Raw genomic sequence first — 17,466 nt, 5'->3', positions numbered from 1 at the left:
AAATCCACTCGATTTCAACTGTCAATTCCGTATCTCAAACGTCAAATGAAATCTCATCTGAAATCCATTGGATTTCATTTGACGTTTAACCTATGGATTTGACAGTTGAAATCGAGTGGATTTCGTAAATGTAAACGTAGTGTAACAGAAATTAATGATGAATGCTCCAGACTTAAAAACAATCAAATAAGATTGAAACTTCAACCAAAACTAAAAAAACAAAAAACAGCGGATGGTATGCGCAGGGGAATTTTAAATAAATTCCAACAAAAATTACTCACAGGTGATGTTATCGTCAACTTACAGAACTCGATGAGTTCTTAGTTGATACGTGCTGATAGTTGTTTGCAAATATTTTTGTTCTGATGTTTTTTGGGAAAGCCGAAAAGTGAGTATGATTCTCATTAATTTGAGAATACTAGACACTTAAAGAGTTGGGTTTTTCGATAAAAAAAAGGCATAATTTCCAAAAGCTGAAATGCCAATTAATAGTTCCCTTCGCCGGGATAAAATCATAATATTGGTAGCGATCAGTAAAATTGTGCAACACTGTCGTTTCGTTTCTCTGTAACAGAAAGTAATGATGAAGTTTAAGGCATTGAGGTAATACTCCACACTTAAAAACTATAAAATGAGATTGAAACTTCAACCAAAACAAAACAAACATTAGATAAAATCTTAGTTACTAGATGATTCGATAAAAATCTAGTAAGGACATCAGAATCTAGAGATACATCGATCAATTTTATCGAAATTGAAATTTTAAATTTTCTGTCCGTACAATCTATAATTTTTACAAAATCGATCGATGAAGGACTTATTTTGTTAAGCCCATAAAAATATATGAAAATCTGTTTATTAGTTTTCGAGCTAAACGCTTTTATAGAACCACCCTTTCTTTGCCAGAAAACTTCGTAATATTTTTCAAATAAAAATTCAGAACACAGATCTTTTATCCTTACATCCATTTTAAAATCAAGTCATAAATTGCTTATAATTTTTACCGCGTGAAGTCCTTATGATTTGTATTGATCCGAGTCGAGGTATTTTTGGCTCGACTTCCGACTACAGGGGGGTTACTCTCTATTGCGATGCGTTAGAAAAATGCGATGCGTAAGGAAATTAAAGGCGTCTCTAATACGTTTTAGTATCTCCTTTCGCCATTATTTTTGTTCCTTTTTTCCTTTCTGGCACCGCCGCAATCTGTAATACAAAAACATATGCCAAAATCGCAAATATCTTGCGTTGACAAAATACCAAACGCATCGCAATACAGAGTAACCCCCCAGACCAGTATTTATGGACGACCTGATTATGAGATTATCTGAATGTAGTCTTCATGGACGACCTCAAAAGGAGTTTTTATAGACATAATACCCCCACTGACATATCCAAACCTCCAATGCTTCAATATTTACATTAACGTTACCATTACATGGAAGGACTTCTGCGAAAATAACATTATACCGTTGTAATAGGATTACCATTTATTGACGATCTGGCATAGAGTTCGTAGAACATTTCAACCGTCCAGAATCAGAAGATTGCATGTGTCACTTGTGACAACCTCCTTCTCTTCTCAAAACATCCGATAACTCAAAGCGAAGACAAAAGAGATATAAACTGCTGAATCAATTCTAGCTTTCAAATAAAGCTGCCAGCTGGAACTTACCGTATTCTTTCCAACATATACGACCACCCCAAGTAAAGAATGATATAACATAAAATACCTTCTTATCTCTTATGAATGAATATACCACCTTAAAACTATTTTTTATCAAAAGAATTGAAATTGTTGTATAATATTTTGTTAATAATAATTAGCCATTTTATTTCTTTTCATTATTATTTGTATAGAGTTATTAATTTTATTATAAACAGTGTCAGGGCACTGATTTTTTTAAGTCTTGGCATAAATTATGCAATGAGAAAGAGGTTGTCGATATATGTATGTGTTTGTATATATGTATGGTTGTTGTTTTTGTGGCTAAGAAAACAATTATGCAGATTATATTGCGTGATAGAGGAGGAGATAATTATGTGGGAGGAGTAGTAAGTAGGGGGTGGTGGTGGTGGTGAAGTATAGAAGTTCTTGTTCATGTTGTATATACCATGTATGCATGTATGTTTGTATAATAATAAATATGCAGCCATTAATTGTTCTTTAGCAAGTGTTCTCTTCAACACGATCACCGATCGCCATAGAGTTCCAATTGGATTTTTATTAAATATTTATATATATTTCCTTTTGTTTTTAATATTTGTTTTTTGTTTTTGTAGGGGGATGTAAAAAACACTATTTAAAAATTATAAATGAAATAAAAATAGTAATAATAATAATAATATGTAATAGTAATTAAGTTATAAAAAGAAAAGAAGAACAAAACATGCTGAGAGTATGGAGAGTACTACAAAAGTACTACAAATACAAAATAATTTCTAAGCATGTTATACTCGTATATATTTATTTGCTGTTGCTGATTTTACGTATGTAATGTACGTGGGTGTGTTTGTTTGTATGCGCTACTAGTCGACGAATCCTTTAGAAAATAGAATAATGTATGTTTGTGTTTGCATAGTATTCACAATAAAACAGAAGGCAGAGCAATAATGCACAATAGTAATGTGTCGTGAGGATGCTTCTCATCAATTATGTTACGTGTGTGTGTGTGTGTCGTTTGGAAGTGGTACTGTGTTGATCGTTCATTCCAGCTCTTCAATCATCATAGTGCATTGTGTTATCGGATCCAGCAAAGAATAACTGTTCCATTAGTTCACCAACACATTTATAATCATTGGCATCCATACCATCGCCATCTTCAGGCACATTGATATCATCTCCATCTTGATCACCTTCTACCTCCTCCTCTTCATCATCATCAACATCCCCGCCATCTGGTTCATTGGTTTGTTCATCTACGGTCACCACTTTAGCTGTGGCCGCCGCCGGCAGAGTAGATTGTGGTAGAACAGCTGGCGAATCACTATCCTCATCCATGGCACAGCTAATGTACGGTTGACTGGTATTGATTTCAAGCGGTGCTAACGGTGCACTACCACTACACAGCTGGGAACTTAACGATTCAACGGTGGTCTCTTCAGAGCCTTCATTAGACTTCGTTTCCGCAATGGCACTGGCACTTGAACTGCTGGCATTAGTGCTGGTTGTGGATATAGCGGAACTATCGGTTTGTGGCTTGCCTGCAGCGCCACTACTGCTATTAATGCTGCTGGTGTTGGTGTTGGCACTTTCAGTCATTGCAGGCAGCGTTACATTTGGATTAAAGGGTTCATCCAAGTCCTCCAGGCCTTCGGGCACCTTGAGTTTTGCCAATTCTTCGCGCAAATGACGATATTGTCGACGCAATACCATGGAATTGAAGGAAATCGTACGGCTACTGCGTTCATTATACTGAGGTTTACACAGTTCCTCAATCCAGTTTTCGATTTGGGCACAAATTTCATTGCGTTTCAACCAGAAGTGTGTGTGGATGACCTGGAGGCAGAAGAGAAGTACAAATTTATAAATGCGGGAAACATGAAGTAAATCTTTGAAGACGACCTGAAGGGTCGATCGATTATAAGCGAGTCTTTATAGACGACTTGAAGGGAGTCTTTATAGACGACTTGAGGGAGTCTTTATAGACGACTTGAAGGGAGTCTTTATAGAAGACTTGGAGTTTTATAGACCAAAATGGAGTCTTTATAAGACGACCAAAAAGGGGTCTTTATAGACGTCCCGAAGCGAGTCTTCATAGACGACTTGAAGGGATTCTTTATAGACGACCTCAATGGAGTCTTGATAAACAACCTAAAGAGCGTATTTATAGACGAACTGAAGGGAGACTTCATAGACGACCTGAAGGTAATCGTTAGTCCCCGGCTCTTTACGCCATCAAATCCTACAATATCCAATTCAATCCCACGGCAGCGGGTTCTTTCGTACCTGATTAACCCGAGACCATAGTGCTTCGGCCAGTGGCTGCCAACCCAGCATCAAACCTTTGCTTCACGTAGGTTTCTATGCTGCTACAACAACAACATCCAATTTGAGTTGCCTTGGAGTGTACACGCCACTGTTGAGTACCAACTCTATCAAGCCCTGTCACTATCTTGGAGTGACATCACTAGTGTTTCGAGACTTCGCCAATCACCACTTCGGTGAATTGGCCAACCCTTCTTGCGTAGAAAAAGGACGTTCCAGGACATCATCACTGCTGCAGTCGCTCGCTATATATCTGCTGGCAGAATAGCAGATTCTACCCCAAGATTCTAGGGATCACATTCGACAGCTATCTGCGACACGCTAAGATGTAGAAACCTGGCCCTCAAGTTACTAGCCGGTAGCGCTTGGGGTTCAGATAAAGAAAACTGCTGACCGCATATGTATAACACAATAGGTTGGTATGGAAAAGTATTCAAACCTGCCAGAAAGCCAACCTGAGAACTGAAACAGGGCGTCTCCTTATGTATTCAGTGAGTCATCTACATGACGAGATAAAGATTCTTCCAGTACAGCAACATAATGGCATGCTTTCTTTGCAGTATTTACTAGGGTGTCACCGCGAGAGCTGTCCCAATAACAATATAATGGATAGAACCCCCATCCAGTCATGTCAGGAGCTATCCTCATTATCTAGAAAGAGGAGTCCAAAGTTCCTATAGGCAAGGATTGATGACACCGTGCAAAACATCTCCCAGAATACAGGAGATAGACCCAGAACCAGAATAAGCAGAAAAGCGTACATGCAAACATATCAAATACTGTCACAAAAACAAGCCCAGCAGACCCGCAAACATATGCTATTACAACAAAAAATCACCCCTCTATGTAAATGTCGACCTTCTAATTAAGATGACCCCGAGATTAGATAAAAAGTGCACAGAAAATTAGAGATTCGACCCCTAACAATAAAATCAAATTTGTGGGCGGTGGTCGGTGTTAAAACGTCCAAGCTGACAACATGAAGCTGTGCTTCAAATTCTTTTCAATCGAACATCGATCAAGTTTCCGGGCGGTATCACACGAAATCTTCCTTCAACTGCTGGAGGAAATACAACAAATAAATATTAAAAAAATGCTTGTACTTACATCTTTAAAACATGGACTAGGATTTCGTATTTGCTCCAACATTGCCCAACGAACACAAGCCTGATAAATATTGCTATTATATTCACGCGATGAATGGGTGCCACTTGGTGTACCACGACTACGCTCAAACCCGGGTTCATTGAAGTAGGGTTCCGGCACCAGTATCAATGATTGTATGGATACCAAAACTTGTAGAAAACTAGATGTTTGAGCATTCCATTTCTCTTCGGGACGACCATGCCATGTATTCAATACGGATAAGCACACTTTACCATCATTGTACAAATTCGGATTGAAGCGAACCGAATGACGACCGGTTGTTTCCAAATTAATCAGCATTGGTAAATTTGGATAGTCGGGTGGGAAGAACACATCAAATTCAAAGCAACCATTGGCATATGGAGTGTCGGCAGGGCCTGTTATAAGGACCTTTAAGAAATAAGAAAAATTGGTCAAAATCAAATTTATGGAAATAAATCTCTCTTTTCTCCATCCAGCATACCTTCATAACATCAAGACGATCTGTGTCACAGCGTACAAATACCGAACTACTAAACGACAACGGCAGACTGGTGGATAGGGTGACAGCTTCCTGGGCCAAACGTTTTACCCGCGATGGATGATAACGATCGCCAGCCATGCGCACCATTTTCTCAAAATGATGTGAGACCACAAAACGATAACCATTACTTTCGGCCTCAACAATCATGTCATAGGTATCGAATTGTAACTTTTTCATAACCTCCAAATAACGTTCCTCCACCGATTTACTTTGCAGTGGCCGCTCAAAATCCATTACTTGGCCTAATTCATTTGTGACGCTGCCACCTTGATTTTGTTGTTGTTGTCCTGATCTTTGGGTTGTTTTTTGTACCAGCACTGTGGTCTCTTGAATATCGGGTATTAACAAGGCTAAGCCTTCGTCATCGCCATCATCAATATTCACGGTGACCTGTTGGGTTTGACCCTTAATGTTGGATTTTTTATTTAATCTGAAGGGGAAGAGTAACAAATTGTTGGGAAATGAAGTTTTAAATGTTTAAAGATTATTACTCACTTCAAGCGTTTGGCATAGGTATCCACACAGGTTTTCATATTGCTTAAAAGTTCCGATATTGAGGGTGAACTTTCGCCCATATTTTGTGGTTGTAACAATGTTACCAATTCCTGTGACAACGATATGGATCTTAATAACTGCAATATGGCTCGATATAATGGAATGTGTCGGGTTATATCAAGTACGGAATCATTGCGTAAATAGGAACTAAGCGCTGGAATGAGACACGACTGCTTGAGTAGAGTTAGAAATTCATTTGGAAGTTCATTTGAGGCCTTCATCATTTCGTGATAGGGCATTTCTTCGGGTGTTGGAATGCGATCACCGGGATTTATATAACTGGCAAGGACCTGCAAATTAGAGTTCCACATGGGGTAAGCAATAGTTAATTGTTGTGTTTCTTTGCTTAACGTTACCTGTAACAAAACTGTGACATGTTCCTCCTCACTTTTCTGACGCAATAAAGCTTGTTCAACATTCCAAGACTGGGTGGTGGAGCCAGTACCAAATCCTGTGCCTTTGGCCCAATACATGTGGCCCTTATCATCTGACGTGGCCATTGAGGCATCTTCACCTAAATTCATGGCTGGTTTGATACTGTTGCCATTGCCATTTGTGGTCTAAAATGTAAAAACAAAACTAGTTTTTTTTCTTGGAAGTCATTGCAATTAACCATACCTCATTCTGGCAACTTCCCAATGGATAAACCGGCGAATGATGAGTAAAAATACTCAAACAATTCAAAATCAAATGCATGGCCCCAACTTCAATAACCATGCGCCTCAGCAACATACCATCATCGGTTGTCAGTGGGGAACTATCCAAAAGCTGGCGGAAAACTTCAAAAGGCAATGTTGGCAATGTGGGAGCTAAGGAAAGACTGTAAATATCATCTGGACAAAGAAAATATTCATTTACCATTCCCTTAAATATTGTAACATTTTACTACTCACTTCCTTCACCATCTCCGGTAACACCCAAAACCAAACGCAACAGACACTGAGCCCGCAATTTATCACGAAGCAAAACATCTGAATAGGCAGGAAGACGCAAAAATAGACCAAATGCTGCCAACGAATGTTGTGGCACAGCCGTAATAGTGGCCTGTTTGGTTGTTGGTTCTGACAATGGATCCTCCAAATCTTCATAGATATCATCATTTGGTTCCAGCTTAACCCAATCATTCATGGGTGGACTTTTCTCTTTTTCGGGTGCATTATTTTGATGTTTACGTGATGTGATCTCTGGATAAACTGTGGGTAAATATTGCGCCAACAACGACAGACCACCACGACTGGAGAAACGTTGTAATGGTGAGGGTAATGGTTCCACAGAGGAAGCTTTAATCGTGCAACTTTCTTCACCACCGCCACCACCTTCGTTGTGGGAGCCACCTTTTCCAGAGATCTGTAAAATAAAATATGATAAAATGTTTAAGTTTGTGTTTATTCCACCTCTTAAATGTAATGTTTGAAATAGAAATGTTGAGTTCAAGCATTGGGGACCTTGTTCACGCAGCATGAAGAAACATAGTCCCTAAGGTAGTCTCTCACATGGATGAGTCTAGAACACAACCCCTCATATGCAAACTATAAGGAAATGTATAAGGAAACACAACTTACCAATTCCAAACTTAAACATGGCTTAGCCAATGAATAGCCTTTGCTTTGCAAAGCAGATAATAACTGGGATATTGTGGTATCACTGCCAATTTGTATATCCGGGAAATCACGTTGTATAAGCTGAACATAGTTGCTGGATGTTGTGGCGGCGGTATTGGTGGGTGTTAAAATGTCCTCCAAATTGACAAGTTCTAAAAGAAACGAAAAACAAGAAAATCTTAACTCAATTTTGTTCTGCTTGGGATGGAAAGGGGATGAACGAACAACTTACTTGAAAAGTTTGCTACCATTTCCTTGTTTTCCTTATTGGCAGCTACTTGATTTTTAGCATCTTTGATACGTTTATCTTTAGCCGTGACACCGGCAGCAACACTTAAAAATTCCATGCCATTCTCTAGTCCATTGAAATTTATTGATATATCCTTATAGGGATCATTTTGATTCTTGTCACTATCTTCTTTAAGTATATCACAGCTGGTGCTGTTGGGTAGATTAGATCCAGAGACCATTGATGTTGTTACAACTCCACTGTCCGATCGGCGATTTTCTAAAGTAGAAAAATAACATTAAAAGGGGACCTCTTTCCTGAGAGAGAGAGGGAGGGGTAGCAACTTACCAGAGAGGCAATTCTGTATAATTTCCTGACACTTGGTATTCGCACTAACCGAAAACAGCAAATGATGAGTGTTAATACGTTTCGCCGGATGATGATTGACCAAGGAAATGTTTACACTACTACTCGGTGTGGTGTAGTTGTTGGTGGATGTTGAACTTTGTAAATTCGATGCCATTGCCATAAACGTGGCATGAGGATCCTTTTTCTGCAGTGCTTGTTTACTACGCACCGATACCAATATGCGTTCATTCTCCAATAACAATTGCAGTACAAGTTGCCGTGTAAAACCAGATATGGTCTGTTTATTACTACCATCAGCATTGTTGCCACTCTTGGCGGCCAATGAAGATGAAGGCTCTCGTATAACCTCGATGAGGAGCATTGTTAAAATATTCTGATTGTTCGGATGGCAAGCCGTTACATGTGAAAAGAAGTTAATAGTGGCCCTCTCAATGCGTATAAAGGCCTGTTGTGTAGGTTCCTTGAAACCACAATGCTCTGGTGAAATGAAATCAATGGGTCGATGATTGCATAGCAATTTCAGCAATGGTTTCCAAAATATTGAACCCTGTTGGGTGCCCAACCAGTCACGCATGTGACCCTCACTACAACAATCAGAGAAAAAGTCCAAAATTTTAGGCACTAATTCAAAGGACATCAATTGAGGTTGTGAAGAGCGATTTTCATTTTGATCGGTTTGCATTTCATCCAGTTGATGGTCGCCTGCAACCTTGTCAGCATCAGTCATACAGCCGGTGGATAGAGAAGTGGCAACAGAAGAAGCTGGACCAGCAACTTCGTTTTGGCCAGATTCATCTAAAGGAGGCGGTGGCGAACTAGATCTGCGAGTGTCCTCCACTTGGTGCATCTCCACATCTTGATACAATAGAGTGTTGCAATATTCATATAAGGCATAGGCCAACAGTTTTGGCAAACCAGAATCCACAAGTTGGAAAACAGCATTGGATGATTGACAGGCCAATGCAATTGTGGCCAAGTACGATGGATGTTGGAATAATGTGGATAAATTGTCGCTGGCCACATTGGCATACCATACCTTACCACTCATTTCTTTATTATCATCGGTTAGACCACATTTACTGGAATCGGCGACATTGGCGCCGGAATCTGTTGTGCCACTACCATCACCACCACCATCTGCCCCAGTCCCTGTGGCAGTATGGGCAATCTTTACATTCAATCTCATCAACATGTGATTAAAGAACTTTGGTTGTATGTAGCACAATGAACAAAGCAATGAATCAAATGCCACTTTCAGGGGTTCTTCATTCTCCAAACGATCTATCCAATGCATACAAGCTTCAAACACATTTTCCGTTATAAGCTCCGCCAAATTTGTTACACTGTTATCTTCAAAAATGTGCCACAATATGGAGGCAATACACTTGACAAAACCACTTTGAGGATTATTGCAACGGGCCGTAGCATTGCTGCTAAAGTTTTGACGCAAATTATCTATCCATTCCAGGAGGACCTTAACCTTGTCCATAACATAGGTATCTTTGGTGGTACACAAATCGTACAATAGATCGCATATACTTTCATTGGAAAGTTTGTAAACTACAAAAAAAAAATCCAAATGCACAATGTTAATATTTCAATGGGAAGAGTATTATATAATGCAGAGAGAGGACTTACTTTGTGGACTGGTATTCCACAACAATGTTCGTATCAGTTGCAAACACAAATCTTTGCTATAGGCTCCCAATGTGAGTAAAATTGAACTGAGATTTTGGACCGCCGCATTTGGTATCATGGGCATTATATTCATTAGGGAGCAACAGGCATCCAAAAATCCTGGATAAGCCGCTGAGGCACCAATAACATCAGCAGCCAATTTTGAAGCCGACGATACTTTCGATGCCACACTATAGCAGCGAGACAAAATACGTACCCAACCAACACTTGTCTTGGCAAAAGAGTCATCATCCATGGCCTGGTCAAATGAATGCGCCGATGTGCTGCAATTTGAACTGGAGACCAGTCCACCACTGTTATTGCTAAAAATGGTGTTGCCCAAGACGGCTATTTGGGTGAGACCAATGCTGGGACTGTCTTTAGGTCTGAAAGAGAACAAAATTCGTAAATCTATTGCAAAGGATATTTGTATGAATTTCATACCTGTACAATCTCAAAACAATACTTGTGGCTATTTCCGGTTTGGCAAGTTTTAAGCGTATACATGTCATGCCCGTTGTCGTTAAGGGTGGACCAACTGGCACGGGACCCAAACCAAAATCTCTCGATATTTCTAATGCCACAGCAGATGGACATGATGCCAATGTGGGGGCATGTGGTTGCAATTGTACCTCTCGCAGTAAAATGGCGGTGGGTAAGGTAATTGTTAGATCAGCATGTGATTCATTTGGATAGAACATATAGCTCCATGCTGGCGTCCTAGGGCGTCGATGTGAGGCAACTGGATTCATGATGAGAATATCTGCCGATTGCGCCGTATCATTTTCAGCCGAAATTGTACAGAAGGGCGCAAAATTTATCAGACCATCCTGCAGGTAGCGATGATTTTGACTGCTACTGGAGCTAGATTTTTTACTATTGCCATTCGAACAGGCATGTGATACCAACTTAAGTTTTGCATTTCTGGTCATGTGTTGCATAATCATGGATATCTGAGAAAAAAGAGATGTGAATTTGTTTCTTAAGAATTATGGAGGACTACAAAAAGTGAGTGGATGGATATGTTACTCACCAATCCTGGCTGTACATTTATCAGAATTTTATTTAGTTTAACTAAATTTTTACAAATGATTTCAATACCACCCAATTGTGTAAATAAATGTACCGATGACGAGAGATACAAAACTTTGGATATGTACCATAAGAGAGGCTCTGACAAATGGAGTCGGGGCAGAGTGCTGCGTTGGGAAGTACCTAAAAAAATTCAAAATACATTATAAAATTCATGTAGTTTAAGCGGATGAGAATAAAACACATTAAGTTCGGCCGGGCCGAACGTTTTATACGATAAAATATTCTGAACAAAAATGGAATAATTAGTTTCCTATTAGGTGCAAAAATTGTTCGACCACGGATACACCAATTGACTAAATTAGGTAAAAAAATGTATCTAAAAATTTCTTCAATCTGTTGGTAGCTTTATATGGGGACAAAACAAAACATGGACCTATGTGGACAGCATGTCAAATTTCAACTACTTCGGTCAAAAATTTTAGCTAAAATCTCCAAAATATCGAAAATCGGGTGGTACCGTTATATGGGGGCTATACCAATTCATGGATCTATGTTTACGATTTTTGGTGCAAAAAAAAACCAAAACCTCTTAAAACTCCAAGTGCCAAATTGGAGCCAATTTGGGCGAAAAATGTAGCTAAACTCCTCATAATATCTTAAATCGGAAGGTGCCGTTATATGGGGGCTATATCAAAACGTGGGTGCCACCGTGGTGTTTGCTCACAAACACTTTTCAACGGTGACAAGATACCCCTCAGTAATGTTGGCGACATTTCCTGAGTATTTCAGCCGTGAAAAACTTCTCTACAAAAGTGGTGTCTTAGACACGCCGTTCGGACTCGGCGATAAACTGTAGGTCCCATATCATTGAGCTAATATGAATCGAGGTGCACTCATTGATATGAGAGAAGTCTTCCTTGTCCCTTATGGGATGGGTGGAACAATTATATATACCAAAACGTGGGCCTATCTGGACTATTTTAGTGAAGAATTTTCTTGGCCATTGGAAACCTCAAATGTCAGATTTCAGAAAATGCAGTTAAAAGCCTCAAAATACCGTATATACCCAAACCTGAATCTATCTTAGCAATTCTTAGTGGTCATTGGGAACCTCAAATGACAAATTTCAAAAATTGTAGTTAAAATCCTCAAAATATCTTAAATCCGGCGTTACCGTTATATGGGGGCTATACCAAAAAAATGGACCTATATAGCCCATCTTCGACATGTGACCTGTCTATGGAAAAAATATACTCACGACAAAAAGACAAAATTTTAGCGTTCTATCTCAATTATTGCGGACGTTAGAGTAATTAAAACAGACGGATGGATATGGCCGTGTTAGAATTTTATCCTGACCAAAAATATATATAATCTATATGGTCGAAAATGATTAGTTCGATTTGTTACAAACAGAAAAACAAACTTAATATAGCTTCCATACAATGGAGGAAGATATAAAAAGTGATAAATTGTATTGAGTGACTATTTCAAAATATTTGTCTTGTTAAGCCTGTCTGATCCGATCAAGCTGTTTACGCACAACCCGTTCCCTACTAAACGTTACGATTCTATACTTACATGCTTCCAAATATTGGCATATGGGTGCCACAATTAGGCGAGAACTTGAAGCCTTTTCGCACAATGTTAGCAACATATTGAAGACAGCATCAGCGGCAGTTTGTGGTTCATCAAGTAAGAATGTTGAGATAGCTGGGTGAGTACCATACAGATCTGATGAAGACATTAAGGTAAACGACGAACTGGAACAATGGGAAAGAGAGCCCAACAAACGTTTCATGGTTGGGAAGTGGCGTAAAACTAAAGAAAAATAAAACAGAATGTAATTAAAACTCCTCACACATGTCCATATTAACTGTTCTATTACCTGTATCTGCAATGCAGGGAGTCTTAACACGATGTCCCTCAATATTTAATTGTTCAGCTTTAGTTTCATCTGTTTGGCATATGCTGGTGGTAAGTTCTTCTTCTTCGGGTATGGTAACATCCTGCAAAAATCGAAAAGCAAATTAGTTATTTGAAACATAGTGTAAAACATTTCCCAACTCACAGTCAATTGTCTTGGCAGTTCAGTTTGTATTAGCGATGAACATAACCTTAACAGGCTTATAATCAATGAACTATCCGAAATGGGACAATTTTGTTTTGAATGATCCGAACCCAATACATTGGCAAACAAGCTACTAAACGAATTGCCGGTATTATTTGTGTCCGATGTTCGTTGACATTGTATTTTATCACCATTGGAAATGTTATTGAAAACCAAAAATGCTGAAAATATATTAAAATTTAAGATAAATCCGAAGAAAAAAAGGAGTGCCATCACCGTTACTTACAAACACATTCGATTATGTTCAAGGAGATATTTAAATCAGCCTTATCATTGGGCATTATCAATAGATCACGCACCAATTGACTTTGGGCATCAATGGGACCCTGTTGATTGCTTATAGCACCGCCTGGTTGGACAAGTTGCAGTATTACATGCAAAAGGGTATCTTTCAATTTACGCTTGCAGGATATTACACCATCTGTGGATTCGCCCTTGCGATGCAGCCAATGTAAAAGTTCGTGTAAATGTTTGCATATGGTGGGACCAGCCTAAAGGAACGAAAGATACAATAGCTCAAATTAGAAGAATGTTTTATATTGGTTTCATTGGTTTTTCAACTTACACAACGATTTGTTATAATAACCGAACTCATGCCATAGCCAGAGAAGAAACGCAGTAGCATTTTCTCAAAATTCTCATCGTTTACAATGACCTCATTGATTCTGGTACGATCGGCATCTTCCTGGCCAAATGTTTGTGAATTACATGCCAATAGAAGGCATTGGAAACCCAAACACCATGTTCGAAGTTTCACATCATTATACCAGGCCAATGCCAAGAGTAGACCCTGTATTGCGTTTGCTCCGAATGGAATTTTTGGTACGTCGGCATTTGATATACCAGCACTGTAGGGCTTATCGGCCAATTCTCCATTTAATGTTAGCCACATTTGCAAGACTTGTTCCAGATGAACCCATGTTTCCTGCAAATAAGAAAAGGTTAAAAATAAATTATCATTAAAAGCAATGTTAACAGAATCAGTCAGCCGATAACTAAATACCAACAGTAACAGGAGTGGTTGACCTAAATGTACAGAACCCTGATTTAAATAACAATAATAATTTTCCTAGGTGACAAGAAGAAGTTTTGGTAGCCGTTTGTGGAGACGGTATCATAAACAGTGGGCCAAATTATTCCACTGACAGTCCCAACTAACACTGTCTACACAAAAAACATAATCCTTATATTTTCCCACTTACCTCCAAATGTAAATCGGCCAATATGCAATCAAATACATTCTTAAACATGGTATAGGTGTTGACACCGCAATTATATTCCGGTCCCGACCACATGTCGGTTATATAATCCGGCCACACAGCAACTTCAGGGGATGTTGTTTTAAATTCGCTTGCTGCTATTTGTGGCAATGATGAATACATGTCCAAAGATGAGACCATTGTTATTCGTCTCAAATCAGTTTCAACATTCAAATCGAGGCCAATGTCGAGACGTGAATCCATAGCACTGGATATTGATTTGCAAAAATAGTTGACGGTGTTTTTGTTCATATTGCTGTTATCTTTTTTGGTAACCGATGACGATGATTTACTGCGCTCCATGACATCAATGTCATTTAATATATCATCAAATTCAGTATCCTCACATTCAATTAACGATGGAAGGTAGGGATATTTTACAGCTGAAAGTTAATATTAAATGAAAATAATTATTTCGCATGTTTAATGGCAAAATGAAATGTTATTAGTTAAGACTCTCTCACCGTCCGAATAGGGAATCTCGCCGCTACTCGTTGATTGTGAGGTACCCATATTTTGGGACATGTAGAGTGCTAATTACAAAACACAGTAAGCATTATAAGTTAAACCATAACCAAGCAGGAGGCAATTAAGCAAATAACTATAACTCACATGTATAATCGGCAAAAAGATCTTTTGTTTCTTGGAAACTATCCAGTGTCCGTTGTCCATCATTTGTGGGTGTTGCATCATTGTCCTTATAATGGCGATCAGCATCCAAAAGGTCCTTAAGAGATTAAAAATTATATTTAAGTTAATTAATGTTGATTAGCAGAGTTAATCCCCGTGAGCTTTCTCACTCTCTCCTTTAAGTTGAAGCGACAGGGAGTGTCAAAATTTATGGGATATTTATGTTCCGAATAAGGCTGAATGACCTAAATTAAAATACTTACCTGCAATAGACAAGTTATGGCATGGACAGCCCATGGTTGCTGCTGATCATTCCACACGGCCATGCGTATCAAATGTTCCAATTGATTTATGGTAATAATTTTGGATAATTGGACTGCTGGGCGACAAGCAGACACCAAACGGGCTATGACCTAAAATTGACACACATAGTTAATGGCCCCTAAGGTTTACATTGATTAGCCACCTTCGCCGTACCTTGCATGTCAATAAAAATTGATCCATATTACAGGTGAAATCCATTTCTAGCAGTAGTGCAATTAGACCACGTATCACAATCAATATATTGTTCAAACGTATATTCTTGAGACCTTTATCGAAATTGTTTTCAGGCTCCTGTGGGGTTTCCTTGCTGGGCTTGGGTAGCATACTACTTTTGCTGCTCTTACTCGAAGATTTTGGTTTGCCAGTAATCTCCATAAATATACCAGGGTGCTAAATAAAATTCATAATTAAAATATGGACTTTTCGTTAAAAAAAAATACAGGGGGTTATTCTTCCCCGTGAGTTTTCTCACTTTCTTATTTATCGCGGGGAATTTTCGCTAAGAAAACCCCCCACAAACTCACACCTACCTCATTTTGGATCATATAGATTTTCTTGCCCCAATCGGCATAGGGTTGTACGCTGTATTTATTCTGTTGAATAATACGCTTCTTAAAGCATCTCAATTGTTTGCCCGAACTATTTGAGGATTGTCCTCGTGTCTTGGCAAAATCAGTTTCACAACTCATAAAGTCCCAACGATTGGCAGCTGTGAGATGTGAATTGTTAGCTAAACTATTCTTACCATTAAACCTATGTGGATATTTCTTACATTTGTCTTTCCTATCGTCCAAACAAACCGACAGGAATAGCAACAGCCATGTTATAAGTTGTAAATCAGATTTGGTACATAAACTGCCGATAGATGATGTCTCAGCATCGGCCATATTCAAGCCAGAGGCAGTAGCTTCTTGGTAACGTGGCGAAATTGGTGCCAATTGTTTGGCCAATGTCTTTAGGATTGCATCAATAACAATGGAACGACAATTGCCCATGGATATACTGCGTCTACCCAAATAGGTTAGCAAAAAGAAGATTCTGAAAGAAAGCAAAAATAGATTATTTTATAAAATTTCTACATTATTTATATAGGGAGAAACAGAATCCAGTAACAATATTCTTAAATTATTGTCAATTGTAAAATTAACAAATCTATGGCCGGCCGAGCCATAGTAGAATGATATTATTGTGCCATGGGCCGAGCTGAGGTGGTGTCATATTCAGTTTTCATAGGCACAAAAATATGTTAAATTTGCAATTGTGACCTCGGTGGAAGGTAAGGCTCATATTGGGGGCAAACAACTGCACGACTGTTGACAACTACTGAATAGACAATCTGTGGCCGATCTAAGGGCCAGGCCTCCCATATGCAAAAGATTTCCACAAAATAAATGAAAACAAAAACAGTTCGACAATTGTTACAAAGCTACTGAATATTGATAAAGATTATGCTTCTTTTCGACCAATCAACTTACCTATCCTGTGGAAATATTTTACTATTTTGCGATGAGAATAAGGTGCAGAAAATGTTGGCCAAGAAATCACCCCACCAACTTTGAACACAACACATGCGAACCAACAGGGAACAGGTTGCCAATTGTATGTGCGCATCTCCATACACAACAAATGAGTTGAAAAGCATGTTTGCAACATCCACTGTGAACAGCTGTTGCATTGCCATCATATCCTAAAACGTGGAATGAGAATTATCAAACCTTTTTTAAATATAAAATATAAAACCTACCTTTAAACTGTACTCTATGGAGAAATTCAATAGAATTTCTATCAAAGCTTGGCCCAAAACTCGTAATTTATCACGAGATGCTGTGCGCAGAGCATTTGAGTTATCCATTATCGATTCATTGTTGTCACCTGCTGCAGTTTGTTGTTGCAGTGAAGACTCTAAACGATTGATGACATTACGTATAACATTGATTTCATGCTGCAGAACAATGCATTCCTATAAACAAAAATTTGATTAATTTACAAATCTTCTTGTAAC

General features: G+C 38.7%; 1 protein-coding gene across 3 annotated transcripts in view; it reads right to left on the bottom strand.

The window, feature by feature from the left end:
• Positions 1-1,805: 1,805 nt before the first annotated feature.
• Bruce (BIR repeat containing ubiquitin-conjugating enzyme) overlaps positions 1,806-17,466 on the bottom strand; it is a 36,886-nt gene continuing 21,225 nt past the window's right edge. The window contains exons 13-39 of one of the 3 annotated variants that reach the window (XM_073961445.1): positions 17,209-17,424; positions 16,940-17,151; positions 16,237-16,502; positions 15,995-16,173; positions 15,618-15,854; positions 15,404-15,553; positions 15,123-15,237; positions 14,975-15,043; positions 14,454-14,893; positions 13,817-14,176; positions 13,478-13,742; positions 13,192-13,412; positions 13,009-13,129; positions 12,702-12,941; positions 11,119-11,300; positions 10,530-11,038; positions 10,047-10,471; positions 8,388-9,968; positions 8,043-8,318; positions 7,772-7,962; positions 7,103-7,556; positions 6,828-7,042; positions 6,566-6,769; positions 6,150-6,499; positions 5,595-6,084; positions 5,093-5,521; positions 1,806-3,496 (exon numbers count right to left, since the gene is read on the bottom strand). In XM_073961445.1, coding sequence (XP_073817546.1) covers positions 2,717-3,496; positions 5,093-5,521; positions 5,595-6,084; positions 6,150-6,499; positions 6,566-6,769; positions 6,828-7,042; positions 7,103-7,556; positions 7,772-7,962; positions 8,043-8,318; positions 8,388-9,968; positions 10,047-10,471; positions 10,530-11,038; positions 11,119-11,300; positions 12,702-12,941; positions 13,009-13,129; positions 13,192-13,412; positions 13,478-13,742; positions 13,817-14,176; positions 14,454-14,893; positions 14,975-15,043; positions 15,123-15,237; positions 15,404-15,553; positions 15,618-15,854; positions 15,995-16,173; positions 16,237-16,502; positions 16,940-17,151; positions 17,209-17,424 — 9,177 coding nt within the window. In that variant the 3' untranslated portion in view covers positions 1,806-2,716. The remainder of the gene's footprint in view (positions 3,497-5,092; positions 5,522-5,594; positions 6,085-6,149; positions 6,500-6,565; positions 6,770-6,827; positions 7,043-7,102; positions 7,557-7,771; positions 7,963-8,042; positions 8,319-8,387; positions 9,969-10,046; positions 10,472-10,529; positions 11,039-11,118; positions 11,301-12,701; positions 12,942-13,008; positions 13,130-13,191; positions 13,413-13,477; positions 13,743-13,816; positions 14,177-14,453; positions 14,894-14,974; positions 15,044-15,122; positions 15,238-15,403; positions 15,554-15,617; positions 15,855-15,994; positions 16,174-16,236; positions 16,503-16,939; positions 17,152-17,208; positions 17,425-17,466) is intronic. The other 2 variants (XM_073961446.1, XM_073961447.1) reach the window with 2 other exon arrangements.

This window comes from Musca autumnalis, unplaced genomic scaffold, assembly GCF_047663935.1.
Source record: "Musca autumnalis isolate F117 unplaced genomic scaffold, ASM4766393v1 scaffold_1, whole genome shotgun sequence".
NCBI classification, from domain to species: Eukaryota; Metazoa; Arthropoda; class Insecta; order Diptera; family Muscidae; genus Musca; species Musca autumnalis.
This window is presented reverse-complemented; position numbering and strand designations above follow the sequence as displayed.